Source organism: Poromitra crassiceps (genome assembly GCF_964638095.1).
Source record: "Poromitra crassiceps genome assembly, chromosome: 2".
Classification (NCBI taxonomy): Eukaryota; Metazoa; Chordata; class Actinopteri; order Beryciformes; family Melamphaidae; genus Poromitra; species Poromitra crassiceps.
This window is the reverse complement of record NC_139624.1, coordinates 50,181,604-50,198,609: the sequence shown is the minus strand read 5'-3', so window position 1 is coordinate 50,198,609 and position 17,006 is coordinate 50,181,604. Positions and strand designations below refer to the sequence as shown.

The window sequence follows — 17,006 nt, the reverse complement described above, 5'->3', positions numbered from 1 at the left end:
GACTATCTTGTAATGAAAAAGGGGTTAAGTTAAAACCTCAGCTGTAGCTGATAAAGTGCTTCACTTTCATGCCAGCAATCATTTTATATGAGGTGGCAGCAACGGAAGGCTCATCTTGGCATGAAACTCGTCAGTTGTCATGGAACCAAACACGCCAGTCATGCCATGTTCATATTATGAGCCTGTGATGGTGACACGCTACCAGAAAGAAACACACTTTAACATGATGATGATTGTGCTAAGTGCCTTGTGACAGTGATCAGGGTTATCGTCCACCAGATGACAAAGATAAATCAGCTGTGAGTGTGAGAGCTGCAGCCAGCAGCTGAGAGGCCAGTGTGTCATTGCAATTCATTTTTATAGTGAAGGCCCATAACAGAGACACAAGCCCCACACCACGCCCGGGGCACGAGGTGAGCGGGCACCGTGGCAACACTCTTCACCGTTTCTATGGTGACAACAGCTCCACGGGCTAATGAGTCAGGGGCCAGTTGCACAAAACACCTTGAGTTAAGATTTTCCTTTAGAGTCCGAGTTAAGGTGTCCATAAAATAAAATCGCCGGCTCCACAAAACACTCTTAAATCTTGTGCTTATGTTTTCCTTTAAAATGTTTAAACTTAAGGAAAAGATTTAAGGGTGTTTTGTGCAACAGGTTTTATTTTATGGACACCTTAACCCAGATTCTAAAGAAAATCTTAACTCATTGTGCAACCGGCCGCAGGTTTTTAACAGAGGAGGCAGGCTTTCTTGGCCGCATTGAGGCCAAGGCGGAAGTACTAAAAATGACAGTTCCTCGAATGGCCACTTGAGGCCGGTTGCAAAAGCGAGTCAATCCCCATTCACGACTTTACAGGAGAAATAAACATGTTTACAGCCTGGTAAAAAAACAACAACAGACAAACTGGGTTCTCTCATCTAGAAGTCAATGGGATTTGTGAATGGGTTTTTGGTTAGATGCCTCAAAACGATACTGATAATGATACTGAGATCTTTGTGTTCAGCAAGATAATAATATAAAATTAAGACCACTTTTATGATTTTTGTAGCATAAATGCGATCGCCAAAAATCGAGATCACCAGAAAACTCTTCAAAAATCATAAAAATGCTGTTTATTTGCGAAGATTATCTTGTGAAAACAACGTTCAAGTTTCATAAACTTGTGTTAACCACAGACCTTATTTCAGGCATTTAACCAAAATCCCTTTCAAAAAACCATTGATTTCCAGCCGAGGGAACCAGGCGATGCTAACTTCCAGGTTTTAAGACTCATTCCTGCGGCCTGATTAGATGTGAATGGAGAGGAGGGATGTGAAGACGTGAGGAAAGAGGGAGAGAAGCTAGAAGAGGATTGGATGCAGACTCTCCATCACTGTGGTTCCTTAGGAAGCCTTGCCAACGACAGCCAGAACAAATGGATGCCCTACTGAATGCAGTATGTGTATGTCTGATAGATGAATAGAGCATAAGCACTGAGCTGAAACAAGGCCATTACATGCTTGAGAATATGCACCGAAAAGTGTGTGTGAACTTGCCTACATGTATTCCATACTGTGCCAAGCACAATAATTCAATCACCGAGCTCAATCAAGGGAAGGGTGATCAATATGATCTCCTAAATTGTTCCCATGGAGCCCGTGAGGGAGATGTGGCTCTAAGTGCACATTCACACCATACGCCAATCTCGCGTTGAAGCCATGCAGTTTCATTTCAGCGTCTTTGTTAACAGGCCAGTCCGTTCATACCAGCCGCACGCCACGCCACGCCACGCCACGCCACGCTGAACCGGTAGTTTGAGCTTCTGTTCTATTTTCCAAGCATGCAGCGCACAGCAGCCGACGTGCATGAAGTCAATGCAAGTTGTGTGTGTGTGTGTGTGGGGGGGGCGGAGCAGCAGCTCCAAGCCAGGCGCTGAGGAAAAGAGTGTTTCTGGTGTGACCGCTTTAGCATGGCACTCAGCATCACTCAGCTTCAGCATGGCTTTAGCCTGGCTTTGGTGTATGCTGTGAACAAAGCGTAAGGCTGCCATACTCCGGGGCTCAATTCCCCCTGGGGCCACCTGCTAAAAATAGACAGAGTGCACTCAAGGTGCTAAAAATAGACAAGAGTGCACTCAAGGTGCTTGCTGTAAGGTACTTTAGATACAAGCCAACAAAATGGTGCAGGATTGGGAGGTTGGTGGCTTTTGCTGAAGGTCACCTTGATGTGTCTGTTTTTATTTAACCTTTATTTAACAAGTGAGTCAATTAACACCAACAGGCTAGATGGGTCTTGATGGGTGACTGGGGGAAAGAGGAAAACAAGTGGTGTAGCCATTCAGCTTCATGGCACCACGACCGTTCCCACCACCCACAGCCCCCCACTACCATCCTATCCCTCTCCCCTTCCTTGCCCCGCCACCCCCCTACCCACCCCTTGAATCTCAACTCTCCACCACCTTCCTATCCTTATCTACCGCCCCTCCCCCCCCCCCCCCCCCTCCTTTTTAAAGCTTTTTTAAAAGTCACTCTGTTGGTCGGTCAGTTGTTTGGTCCATAAAAAGTTCACCACCCCTTAGCGGGCACAGTTTTCGCCCTATGAGGCATGGAGGTCAAGTGTGTGTGTGTGTGTGTGTGTGTGTGTGTGTGTGTGTAAAGGTATGTTTGTGTTGAAGAGCACCTCCTACTGGTCCTCCAACACCACTTCCAGCACCAGTCTCCAATCCAAGGAGTATCCTAGGCCAGACCTGTTTAGCTTCCCCAGGAGAGCCAGTAATGTAATGCAGAAGCCACTGGTGCTGCCAGAACTACAATAGTTGGTAGAGGACACTAATCCCATCTACACCATAAAGCCAGATTTGTATGTGTGTGTGTCCTTCACATATCTGGAGAACCATTCATCTGATCAACTTCAATCTCGGCGATTACACTGTGGAGAGCGTTACGGAGTGCAGTGCTGAATTTGGTGCAATTTAGTCTCGCCAAAGCAGAGATATTAATGCTTCACCCGACTGTGCACCGCCCGTCACTGCTACTCAAAGCAGTTGAAACAATCACACCTGAACCCACAGCTCTCAGGAGCTGGGAGGCGGAGTGAAGTCAGCGAACAGCACAGCACGTGGCTGGCAGTGCGGAAGCCGCCCAGGTGGAAAGCGAGCTACTATCTATGACTACTATTGGATTTTAACAGGCTTTCTGCTATGTCTGGTGTCCAGAAAAAAATAATTACCAGGAGAATTTGTTGGTCACGTTCCAGTAACAGTTACAATCAAATTGTCTGGACCGTGTTCCCTTCACCACTCTCTCTCGCAGACTTGCACACCCACACCCACACAAACAAACAAACAAACAAACAGCTTGACGAGGGGACTCCCCAGCAAAATGAGGAATTGCGTTTACATTGCCAAAGCAACTTTAATCTCGCCCTCTCTCATTTTGACTTCAACGTGTTTAACGGACCAAGCATCACGATTCAAGATTAATTTTAATAGCCATAGTGAGTTAGATTAGTTAGATTACAAACAAGGAATTTGACTTAGTGTAAGTATGCACCGCAGCGGACCCCAGCCCGTAAACTACTGTAAGAAATAACTTCTCAAAATGCTATGTAATAAAAAAAACATTATTATTTTTGGAAAGTTACAGAACAGAAGAGCAGTATAGGGCATCGACAGAGCACATGAAGAAATCTGTGTCGGTCTGCTGCTTCAAGATGACTGACACTACCCCCTGATAGTGTGCGATACTTTAAATTAAATGACTGACATAGTGCCAGATGCTTTTATCTGAAGCAACAATACCAATTGTTTTTCATATTTTATATACATATTTGTATCATTAATTACTGAAATCACATATTCTCCATTACAGTAAACAAAAAATTGTAGCTGAATCAATTTGTCTGTATTGTGTTGATAAGATCTTTCACTGACTGTAGTGAAAAACTGCTTTCAAACAGAGAGAGATAGAGTGTGTGTGTTGGAGAGAGAGTGTGTGTGCATTAGAGAGAGAGACAGTGTGTGTGTGTGTGTTTGTGTATGTGTATGCGCATGTGTGTCAGACCTGAGGGCAGTGGTGTAGTGGTGAATGGCCTCCTGGTGGCGGCCGTTGTCTTTCAGGAAGTTGGCGTAGTTGTAGTGAACCTTGGCGTTGTGAGGCAGAGTCTGGATACCAGACCTGAGGAAGAGGAGGAGGAAGAACGGTTTGAAGAATAAAATAAGGTGCAAAGGTGAGCAAAACTGCAGGGGGGGAAACGGAGAGCAAAATAATACTTTTTCAATTAGAGGTACATACATTAGGGCTGCAACTAACGATCGGTCGTTAGGTCTATAAAATGTCACAAAATGCTAAGTAAAAAAAAAAGTCAATCACATTTTCCTCAAAGCCCAGGATGACATCCTCAAATATCTTCTTCCTTTGTCCTGACCAACAGTCCACAACCCAAAGATAATCAATTTACTGTCATAGAAGACTAAAGCCCCTTCTAAACATGCAGTGAAATCCGGATTATGACCAGCTGCTAGCTGGTCGGCCTGCATGTTGGATGGTAGGCTGAAGAGCAGGTCTATTAGCCTCTCACAACCAACTTACACTGTGACTGCACTCCTGTGACGGTGATGACGCTGCGCTGCGACGCTGTGTGATACCGGTGTTTTCAGCTCTGCCTATTACGACTTATTTTGCCAATTCCTCGCCTACCTTTTGCTATCTTATCTTTTCTCTGCCTGCGATATCACATCGCTACTCAATAACTCTTCTCTCTCAATCCGCGGACATCTGAAACAACCGTTCTATCGCTAAATGTTAGCCTAGCCGCCTGCTAGGCTAACGTAAACAAGAGCTGCTAGCCACCAGCTAACAGCTAACGCTAAAACTGTTTACAATGCTCTCGCTCTCCCCCCCGGATAATCACCATGCTACGGGACTATCCAATACGACTACGCTTAGTGGATCCGTAGAATCACGCTCATTTCCTTCGGATGATGAAGTTATTTTCAAGCTGCTGCCTGATACTACTTCAACACCAGCTCCCTCAGTATCCCGGGTCCTCATCGCACAACAACTAGCCACATCATCCGAGCGACTGGTCCGGCGTCAAACTAGGCTACCAGCCTCTGCTCCTAATGGCCTCAGGTCCCCGGACTGGCCCGAACTGGTCCGGCGTCAACCTAGGCTACCAGCCTCTGCTCCCAAGGCCCCAGGTCCCCGGGCACCGCAACGGCGTGAGCTGCTTCTGGCCGCAGCACTACGACACGCTCCTGACATGGCTAACGCCAGCCATCTCCCTCCCGAATCGGGTAAGATCGATCCAATTCTTACTATCCACTCTCTCTTAGATATGATTAATCTATTAGAAAACCGTGTTTCCCAACTAGAGAACGATAAACGCCAGTCACCTAATGATAGTCTTGTTACACTTAACCAGACTGGCTTCCCTGATCATTTACAATGTACCTCAGTAGCTGATGTGTATTGTGAATTAAGCGAGGATGCTAGCTGCGGTCCAGCTGGTACCCCCGTTAATGCTACTCCGCAGCACGAGCAGAACAACCCGGCCAATGTCTCGTTGGCCCCACAGTCTGTGGATGATGGGTTTACAGTTGTCTCACACTGCCGTGGCGCTAAACGTGCACAGCCCGCCGCTGTGCAGCCCGCTTCCCAACAAACCACTTCGGTTGAGATTCGGAATAGATTCATGCCACTTGCTAACTCTTCTGTTCAGCATGCTGCGTCGTCCGCTCCGCCCGACAATATTAAACCCTCTATTCTATTGATTGGAGACTCTATAACCCGCAATATCAAGCTTAACACACCAGCCGAGATAGTTTGTCTGCCCGGGGCCGGAGTACCCGACATTGAAGCTACTCTTAGGGTGCTAACAAACAGCCATAGACAGACAATTACCCAGGCTACCCATGACAACATCATACTACATGTTGGCACCAACAATGCTAGGTTTAAACAATCGGAGATCACAAAGCACAGCATAACTAGGACCTGTGCTTTTGCTAGCAAGATGAGTCGGCATCCACTAATTGTCTCTGGTCCCCTCCCTGTCACACTTAACTCTGACATTTTTAGCAGGCTGTTTTGGCTCAACAACTGGCTGGCCAAACACTGTGCTGATAAGGGCTACCTATTCTCAGATAACTGGCCCTCCTTTAGAGGCATGACTGGCATGCTTAAGATGGATGGCATCCACCCTACCCCATTGGGCGCCAGCACTTTATCAAAAAACCTGGATAGTTGCCTACGGCAAACCCAGACTGTTATCCTTGATTGACAGTTTCACCCACAACATGCAGGGCCACAGGCTGCTAGACAGCCTGTTAGTTCTACTTGTGCGGTTATGGAGTCTGCTAGTTTAATTAACTTAGTCTATCCAATACAGACTGTGCTCCGTCCGCGCCGCACTACTACTAGTAACCGACCCATAAACGCTCTGCAATATCCTAACCCAAACCTTATTGTTATTAATCCAATTGTTACCACCGCCGCTCCGTCTCCGTATTATACCACGATCTCTCAAATTAACACAGTTTCTCTTCGTCGCTCCGTCCCCTCACGCCGCTCTCGTCCACCCCCCAAAACGTTAAACACCAACCTCATTGAGATTAAATCTACTCCTGGTATCGAATGCTCTAAATTAACTAACACTGATGATAAATCTATTCAATTTGGATTCATTAATATCAGATCAATCACCAATAAAGCCCTCCTGGTCAATGACTTAATCATTGAACATAATATTGACGTTATGGGATTATGCGAAACCTGGCTAAAACCGGACGTTGTTCTTCCACTCATTGAAGCCTCCCCCCCTAACTTTGACAATTCGCATGTTGCCAGAATGTCAAGAAATGGTGGGGGCGTTGGCCTAATTTATAACTCAAATCTAGGTCTTTTGCAGGATCAAAAGTATAAGCTCCTATCTTGTGAGATACTTACTATGAGACACTCTAATATAGCTGGCCTCGGAGCCTTCTACCTAGTTATGCTCTACCGCCCACCTGGGCCCTATTCACCTTTTCTTGATGAATTTTCCAATTTTCTCTCTGACCTCGTAACCCGCACGGATAATATCCTTATCATTGGCGATTTCAATATTCATGTTAACCGTAAAGCTGACCCACTCTGCAAAGCCTTTCTATCTTTAGTCGACACCCTTGGCTTTGCTCAGCTGGTTCATGAACAAACGCACTCTAACGGCAACACGCTTGATCTCGTCCTCGCTCGTGGGATTAACGTCTCAGATCTGTCAGTCATGATATACCCCCCCCCCTCTCTTTCCCCCTTTCCCCGCTTCTTCCCTTCTTCCCCCTTCTTGTTCTCCTCTCTTTCCATGCTCTTTCCTCCCCCACATCCCACCGCCCCCCCCTCCCTTCTCCTGCTCTCTCCTCATTCTCCCCCCCTCTGCTCCTTCTCCTCTTCTCCCCTATTTTCCTGAATCCCTGCCACTTCCTGCTCTCCCTTCTCTCACATTCCCCCTGCTCTCCTTCCCCTGCACCCTCCCACCTCTCCTTCTCTGCCTCTCTGTCCTCCCCCCTCTCTCACATTCCCCCTGCTCTCCTTCCCCTGCACCCTCCCACCTCTCCTTCTCTGTCCTCTCCTCCTCCACATTTCCCATTTTCCCCCCACCCTCGCCCTAATCCGGGCCCGTATCCTACTCCCTCCCTCCACCCTAGACCCTACCTCTACTCTCTGTCCTCCCCCCTCTCTCACATTCCCCCTGCTCTTCTTCCCCTGCTCTCCTTCCCCTGCACCTCTACTCTCTGTCCTCCCCCCTCTCTCACATTCCCCCTGCTCTCCTTCCCCTGCACCCTCCCACCTCTCCTTCTCTGTTCTCTCCTCCTCCACATTTCCCATTTTCTCCCCACCCTCGCCCTAATCCGGGCCCGTATCCTACTCCCTCTCTCCACCCTAGACCCTACCTCTACTCTACCTCCCCTGTACCCTTCCACCTCTCCTTCTCTGTTCTCTCCTCCTCTCTGTCCTCTCCCCTCTCTCACATTCCCACTGCTCTCCTTCCCCTGCGCCCTCCCACCTCTCCTTCTCTGTTCTCTCCTCCTCTCTGCCCTCTCCTCCCTCTCACATTCCCCCTGCTCTCCCTCCCCTGCACCCTCTCCTTCTCTGTTCTCTCCTCCCCCACATTTCCCATTTCTCCCCACCCTCGCCCTAATCCGGGCCCGTATCCTACTCCCTCCCCTCCCTCAACCCTAGACCCTACCCCTACCCTGGCTCTCCCTCCCCTGCACCCTCATCTCTCCTCCCCTGTTCTCTCCTCCTCCACATTTCCTATTTTCTCCCCACCTCCCCCCTCTCCTCCCTCCCTCCCTCCACCCTAGACCCTACCTCTACTCTACCTCCCCTGTACCCTTCCACCTCTCCTTCTCTGTTCTCTCCTCCTCTCTGTCCTCTCCCCTCTCTCACATTCCCACTGCTCTCCTTCCCCTGCGCCCTCCCACCTCTCCACATTTCCTATTTTCTCCCCACCTCCCCCCTCTCCTCCCTCCTCCCTCTCCCTCCCTCCTCCACTCTCCTGCTTTCTTCAAATGTTCAAATGTTATCTTTATTCTGTATATTCTTGTTACTGTGTGTTAGCTAGAATCAGCTAGAAATACTTTCTGTGAAGCCCTCTGAGACATGCTTGTGAATTAGGGCTATATAAATAAACTTGACTTGACTTGACATGTTACGAAACAATTATCCGCCTTATGCACACTCCCGCGAGTGTGGATCATTACCATCTGAGCCCCTAGTACAGGATCCGCATTGTTGGCAAAACGGCTGTTGTTTAACACCGGCAGCTCATGTTCCGGATCATGTATGTCTAAGTGGGCGGGTGGTTTACAAACCATTAATGTCCCTGTGCTATTTAATCATTTCATGAATGGACGTAGTTATGTGGCTGGATTATTTGGAAGAGAGCCAAATTAGGTGAGTAAACAGGTAAAAGTTGAATCGTTTCTTTCTCCCCCATCTGCCAGTTTAAAATGCAACAAGGAGATGATAGCCTACTACTTAGCCTACTGCATAGGCTAAAGTACCCGCTAACGTTCACGTAGCCTATTACCCCTGCATGGTCTTCGGGTCAATCTGACCCGTTTTAGAATTTCAACATCAAGGAAAAGTATGTTAAAATATTTTTTTCTCTATGAAACTTCTTCTGCTTGGCTCATTTACTGTACTAAACATGTGATATGAAAATGGTACATTTCATGCATTTGCTACCCCCCCCTGCATCAACATATAACACCCATGGTCTTCGGGTCAATTTGATCCGGCCATTGAAAGTGGAGGCTAAAAGGGGTCAGAAGTGAAATTTAGACAATTTCTTTCTTTGAAAATGTTAGACATATTGGTATTTTCTAGTAAACATTGCATTCTGACACACACACACACACACACACACACACACACACACACACACACAATGAAAGTTCACTCAGAGTTGACAGTATGTTTTGATACTTTTTTGCTATTTTTAGCTACAGGTCACCTCTCTTGCACCTGTGTGGGGTGTCCACCCGCTATGCCGACCACCCGCAATGCCGACCTTAGGTTTAGGCGTGTGGGGTGGGAGAGGTTAGGTTTTGGGTTAGGGTCTGGGGGAGGTTAGGTTTAGGCGTGGGGGGTGGGAGAGGTTAGGTTTTGGGTTAGGGTCTGGGGGAGGTTAGGTTTAGGCATGGGGGGAGGTTAGGTTTGGCGTGGGGGCTGGGAGAGGTTAGGTTTTGAGTTAGGGTCTGGGGGAGGTTAGGTTTAGGCATGGGGGGAGGTTAGGTTTGGCGTGGGGGCTGGGAGAGGTTAGCTCCAGCCGGTCCACCGACATGCTGCACGCCGCCTCGCTCATGAGCTGGTTCTGCTTGTGGGCTATCGGCATTGCGGCCTGTCGGCACTGCGGCCTGTCGGCACATAGACCCTTTGTGGGCGGAATTTTCTCGGAGAAACCCCGGGAAAGAGTTGTTGAGATAAGCATTTTTTGTTGCAAGTAGGTGGTGCTAAGGCGAATTGCAAGAAGTTTTATTTGTTGCCAGTAGGTGGCGCTATGCCGAATTGCCTGGAATTCAGCTCCCTGCACTCCGTTGGGTCCCCCTAAGCGCACTCCCCGAGTTTGAAGTTGATCGGACAAGGGGTTCTCAAGATAAACCACTTGTTGTGTTGCCAGTAGGTGGCGCTATGCCGAATTGCACGAAAACAGGTCACTGTTCTCCGTCACGTACTCCTTAGTACACTCCTAAAGTTTGAAGTAGATCCGACCAACGGTTCTGGAGATCCGGGAGGAAAACACAAGGAACACACGCACTGTGTTGCCAGTAGGTGGCGCTATACCGAATTGCACGAAAACAGGTCACTGTACTCCATCACGTACTCATTAGTACACTCCCAAAGTTTGAAGTAGATCCGACCAACGGTTCTCGAGATCCGGGAGGAACACACGCACGCACAGGAACACACGTACAGACAGACGCACTGACAGCGACAATCTCATAATCTCCTCGCGGAGATAATAAATAAACTTGAGTAGCTCTTTATTAAAATGAAGAACAAACTATGATTAGTAGGATTTTTGGGGTTTATAACGACTTTAGAATGGTTGAACATGAGCCGGGTCAAATTGACCCGAACGCCATCGGTGTGACTAAAAGACGAAGACCACACAAGGGTTAATTAATTAATTAATCGTTCGGGCAATAGCTTATATCAACGAATTAAACGAGCAAACTCACGGTTTCCTCAAGTGCTGCAAACGGCTTGAATGGTTTATTTTCCTCCCGACCTGTCTGTCTTGTAGTCTATAGCTGTGTTCACACCGAGATATTTATTTTTCGCTCTGTCACTTGATTCAACCCTTTGGAAACGCTCTGTCGCTGTGTTTAAATCGCTCAGGCACACGAATTGACGGACATGTGGCGGCTATAACGTTACGCAATGTCATGATGTTTGTCCACTACGAGCCACCGTAGATGTTTACAAGCTAAGCCTATCAGCGACAGCGTGCTCCTAACGTGAGCTCCATACCGGTAGTACAGACTTCACTTCATGTCAGCTGTCAGCCTGTCAATGCGGTTTGTTGCCACACAATAAACCATTGTTCAAAGCCAGTGTGATCCTTGACTCGCTCTCACACGGCAGCCAATCAGCGTTGAACAGCGAGCGACTGATGCCAGCGTATTTTCGCTCGAGTTGGGATATTTCAACTGGGGCGATGAGCGTATTTTCTCCCTATCGCTCTGTCTCTGTCACTCGGACGCCCAGCGATTTTTCTCCCGGGCGAATATACGCTCAATCGCTCGTTTGCATTGACTTTGTATGTAAACTCGATGCCAGCGAAAAACTTTAATAGGTCGGTGTGAACGCAGCTTATGTAAAAATGAAAGAGTTGCATCAGCCTATATCGAGACATATAGCCTAACTTTTGTGGGGAGAAATAAATTGAAAACTAGTCAGATATGACTTGAATGCTACTTGTAAAATCATCCACAGTGTAATGTTAGTGCAACCACTATTTTGTCTGACGGCTTTTGGGCGATGTAACAAAGGCAAGCGCTCACTTTGTTTGGCACATTGCCACCCCACGTTATCGCCTGAATGTGTCGGAATGCATCCTCCGTTAAAACTGCATGTTTTTTAATCGAGTTTGGTTAAAGATTCACATATCTTTTTATCGATACGGACCATTTCCAGCTGTTTCTAAACAAAGTCTCGTCATGTCTAGAAAGGTAAATCTCCTGCTCTGGCCAGCCGGACATGGTCCAGACTTCATGTTTAGAAGTGGCTGTTGGAACCCAGAAAAGCTGGAACAAGACGGTTTTCTTTTTCTTTTCTTAAAAATTAGTCTAAACGATTTTTCTAAACGAGTTTTAGTATTTTTTCTTAAAAATTTGTATAAACGATTAGACAGTTTTAGGATTTTTTCTTAAAAATTAGCCTCAACGATTAATCTATCTATCATCAGTATATAAAAGGGAGCTAGGGCTCTGTCAGTCACTCGCACTCGCACACACAGACACACACACACAAGAGACAGACAGGCACACACATGCACCCACAAACACACACAAAACCCGAAAATCAATAAGGTCTGACATTATCGATACCGTGTCTGCCGTGCCGTGCAGACATGAGTGACTGTCTAAGTAATAAAACTTTTAATTCAATTAAGGATTGAATCACGTGCATCACGTGTGACGCGACATGCCCCCTGTTCACTGCTCATTTGATCATTCATTTCATTTGGTTGCGAACTTGCGTGACAGACCAGTCGACACTGGAGGAAGCGACAGGATGCTGAACACGTTAAATGATCAAAAGCTTGGCTACCCTTCACCAAAGTGAAAGACAAACCTGAAGCCAAATGCCAACGAAGGTATGCATTGTCCACGGACACCACACAAATCCAGTTCGTTGACATAATCCACTTGATAAAATAATCCCAAAATATGCGGTCCCAGGCAGTGATGAAAGTTCCTTGTGTTCTGTTCCCTGCTCTGTGACACGTCATCATGACATGTACCGTTGTCCGACCATATTAGGAGGGCAGGCGACAATGTAGCCTAATAGGTGACCATGGGAATAGCATTGATTGTATATATTAGGTATAGAGGCTAATCTACCCAGTGTGGATATTCAATGTGTATTCCGTAAAAAAACAAAAACAATAAGCCCAAATAGTTTGCAGTGCACAATACATGTGTTTTCACAGCAATATAAAATTGAGAGAGGGAATTATGACCTGTTTAACTCTTGTTATAGGCTATAAAAAAATACTAATGCCAAGATTTTTGTTTCAATCAAAGCAAATATTTAAATTAAAATACAACCATTAATTTCATAATAGTTGTTTCCACTGGTTCAGTATCAGATTATTATTATACAGTCAATGATCAGTACAGAGCACATCTTGAAAAGTCTGGAAACAAATCATAGTGGTGTAAGGATAACAGTTACTCGGTATGTGAATAACATTTATTTTCTTTATTGTTGGAAAAAGTGTTGCTCAGTGCTGATGTCTGTGCTGCTGATATTATTTTACTATTTGCATGTCATATGGGCCCTATTACTTTTCAAATAAATGCACAGCAACAGCATCAGCAGTTTTTGTTTATTGGAGGCTAGGCTAATCCTTCTGTTCAGAAATAAAACAGGCACAGACTCACAGTTAAGCAATAAAAAAACTGTTCTGTAAAAAAAAAGAATCTTCATGTCTTTCCACCAAATAATACAAAAGAAAAGGATCGATAGTGGACCCGATAAGGACCCGGTTCGTTAAGCAGACTCGAAAATGGTATCAATATCAATAAAAATGTACGAGTCCCATCCCTAGTGATGATGTCATCAGTGATGTCATCAGTGATGATGTCATCAGTGATGTCATCAGTCAGGCTCACGAGAGAGACTGAGAAGGCTCCCGAGAGAGACTGAGGGAGAGGGAGAGAGAGGTAGAGAGACTGAGGGAGAGAGAGAGACTGAGGGAGAGAGAGGGGGGAGAGACTGAGGGAGAGGGGGAGAGAGACTGAGGGAGAGAGAGAGGGAGACATTGTGCGCATGCCAATAAGGCAGGCAAGGCCACACAGCAGCCGAACTGCGAATGCGAGCTGCAGGGCCAGTTCGGCGAGCTGCAGGGCCAGCTCGACGAGCTGCAGGGCCAGCTCGACGAGCTGCAGGGCCAGCTCGACAAGCTGCAGGATGGGCAAGCCAACGCAGTGGGCAAGCCTAAGAATCGAGCACATGTAGTGCGTGAGATGCCTAGTTGATTATAAAAAGAGTTGCCTCCCCCCACACACACACATAAAGTCATAACCCCTGCACGCTGTATACAATCCTGCACAACAAAACATGCAAACATTTCCAGGTCAAAGTAGAAAAGCTTTAGAAAGAAAAAACACCCTTCAAGGTCTCTCTACTCTCTCAATTTTGGCAGTCACCGTGAAACAGACAGAGAGGAGGATGGGGCGAGACGGAGAGCTAGAGAGAGAGTAAGGTCCTTACTGTATCTGCTGTGTGGAGAGATAGAGAGAGAAAGGTTCTTACTGTATCTGCTGTGTGGAGAGATAGAGAGAGAGAAAGGTTCTTACTGTATCTGCTGTGTGGAGAGATAGAGAGAGAGTAAGGTCCTTACTGTATCTGCTGTGTGGAGAGATAGAGAGAGAGAAAGGTTCTTACTGTATCTGCTGTGTGGAGAGATAGAGAGAGAGAAAGGTTCGTATTGTATCTGCTGTGTGGAGAGATAGAGAGAGAGAAATGTCCTTACTGTATCTGCTGTGTGGAGAGATAGAGAGTAAGTTCCTTACTGTATCTGCTGTGTGGAGAGATAGAGAGAGAGAAAGGTTCTTACTGTATCTGCTGTGTGGAGAGATAGAGTAAGGTCATTACTGTATCTGCTGTGTGGAGAGATAGAGAGAGAGTAAGGTTCTTACTGTATCTGCTGTGTGGAGAGATAGAGAGTAAGGTTCTTACTGTATCTGCTGTGTGGAGAGATAGAGAGTAAGGTTCTTACTGTATCTGCTGTGTGGAGAGATAGAGTAAGGTTCTTACTGTATCTGCTGTGTGGAGAGATAGAGAGAGAAAGGTCCTTACTGTATCTGCTGTGTGGAGAGATAGAGAGTAAGTTCCTTACTGTATCTGCTGTGTGGAGAGATAGAGAGAGAGAAAGGTTCTTACTGTATCTGCTGTGTGGAGAGATAGAGAGAGAAAGGTTCTTACTGTATCTGCTGTGTGGAGAGATAGAGAGAGAGAAAGGTTCTTACTGTATCTGCTGTGTGGAGAGATAGAGAGAGAGTAAGGTCCTTACTGTATCTGCTGTGTGGAGAGATAGAGAGAGAGAAAGGTTCTTACTGTATCTGCTGTGTGGAGAGATAGAGAGAGAGAAAGGTTCGTATTGTATCTGCTGTGTGGAGAGATAGAGAGAGAGAAATGTCCTTACTGTATCTGCTGTGTGGAGAGATAGAGAGTAAGTTCCTTACTGTATCTGCTGTGTGGAGAGATAGAGAGAGAGAAAGGTTCTTACTGTATCTGCTGTGTGGAGAGATAGAGTAAGGTCATTACTGTATCTGCTGTGTGGAGAGATAGAGAGAGAGTAAGGTTCTTACTGTATCTGCTGTGTGGAGAGATAGAGAGTAAGGTTCTTACTGTATCTGCTGTGTGGAGAGATAGAGAGTAAGGTTCTTACTGTATCTGCTGTGTGGAGAGATAGAGTAAGGTTCTTACTGTATCTGCTGTGTGGAGAGATAGAGAGAGAAAGGTCCTTACTGTATCTGCTGTGTGGAGAGATAGAGAGTAAGTTCCTTACTGTATCTGCTGTGTGGAGAGATAGAGAGAGAGAAAGGTTCTTACTGTATCTGCTGTGTGGAGAGATAGAGAGAGAAAGTTCCTTACTGTATCTGCTGTGTGGAGAGATAGAGAGTAAGTTCCTTACTGTATCTGCTGTGTGGAGAGATAGAGAGAGAGAAAGGTCCTTACTGTATCTGCTGTGTGGAGAGATAGAGAGAAAGGTTCTTACTGTATCTGCTGTGTGGAGAGATAGAGAGTAAGGTTCTTACTGTATCTGCTGTGTGGAGAGATAGAGTAAGGTTCTTACTGTATCTGCTGTGTGGAGAGATAGAGAGAGAAAGGTCCTTACTGTATCTGCTGTGTGGAGAGATAGAGAGTAAGTTCCTTACTGTATCTGCTGTGTGGAGAGATAGAGAGAGAGAAAGGTTCTTACTGTATCTGCTGTGTGGAGAGATAGAGAGAGAAAGTTCCTTACTGTATCTGCTGTGTGGAGAGATAGAGAGTAAGTTCCTTACTGTATCTGCTGTGTGGAGAGATAGAGAGAGAGAAAGGTCCTTACTGTATCTGCTGTGCGGAGAGATAGATAGAGAGTAAGGTTCTTACTGTATCTGCTGTGTGGAGAGATAGAGAGAAAGGTTCTTACTGTATCTGCTGTGTGGAGAGATAGAGAGAAAGGTTCTTACTGTATCTGCTGTGCGGAGAGATAGAGAGAGAGTAAGGTTCTTACTGTATCTGCTGTGTGGAGAGATAGAGAGAGAGAAAGGTTCTTACTGTATCTGCTGTGTGGAGAGATAGAGAGTAAGGTCCTTACTGTATCTGCTGTGTGGAGGGATAGAGAGAGAGTAAGGTTCTTACTGTATCTGCTGTGCGGAGAGATAGAGAGAGAGTAAGGTTCTTACTGTATCTGCTGTGTGGAGAGATAGAGAGTAAGGTTCTTACTGTATCTGCTGTGTGGAGAGATAGAGAGTAAGGTCCTTACTGTATCTGCTGTGTGGAGAGATAGAGAGTAAGGTTCTTACTGTATCTGCTGTGTGGAGAGATAGAGAGTAAGGTTCTTACTGTATCTGCTGTGTGGAGAGATAGAGAGTAAGGTTCTTACTGTATCTGCTGTGTGGAGAGATAGAGAGTAAGGTTCTTACTGTATCTGCTGTGTGGAGAGATAGAGAGTAAGGTTCTTACTGTATCTGCTGTGTGGAGATATAGAGAGTAAGGTTCTTACTGTATCTGCTGTGTGGAGAGATAGAGAGTAAGGTTCTTACTGTATCTGATGTGTGGAGAGATAGAGAGAGAGTTCCTTACTGTATCTGCTGTGTGGAGGCAGATTAATGGAAACATGCATCCATAAACAGCATGCAGTCCAATCTGACAGCCTTAACAACATCAATAGACAAGGTGTGTGTGTGTGTGTGTGTGTGTGTGTGTGTGTGTGTGTGTGTGTGTGTTTGTGTATGTGACGTGATGTGTGTGCGCACGCGGGGGTTTGATTAATATGCAATCAGATCCCAGTGTGTACGAATCTACTCGTTTATATTCATGGTCATTAATTTAGGTCCACTGTAAAGTTCAAGAGAAGAGAGAGAAAGAGAAAGAGAGAGACACACACACACGCACACACACACACTCCGTTCCATCACACACACACACACACACAAGCTTACACACTCCGTTCCATCACACACACACACACACACACACACACACACACACACACACACACACACACACACACACACACACACACACACACACTCATAAAAA

At 46.2% G+C, this 17,006-nt stretch overlaps 1 protein-coding gene across 1 annotated transcript in view; it reads right to left on the bottom strand.

Annotated features, from left to right (window-relative positions):
• Nucleotides 1-17,006, bottom strand: part of tmtc1 (transmembrane O-mannosyltransferase targeting cadherins 1) — a 270,267-nt gene that overhangs the window by 42,141 nt on the left and 211,120 nt on the right. The window contains exon 10 of the mRNA XM_083662385.1: nucleotides 4,041-4,154. Within this exon, the coding sequence (XP_083518511.1) occupies nucleotides 4,041-4,154 (114 nt within the window). The remainder of the gene's footprint in view (nucleotides 1-4,040; nucleotides 4,155-17,006) is intronic.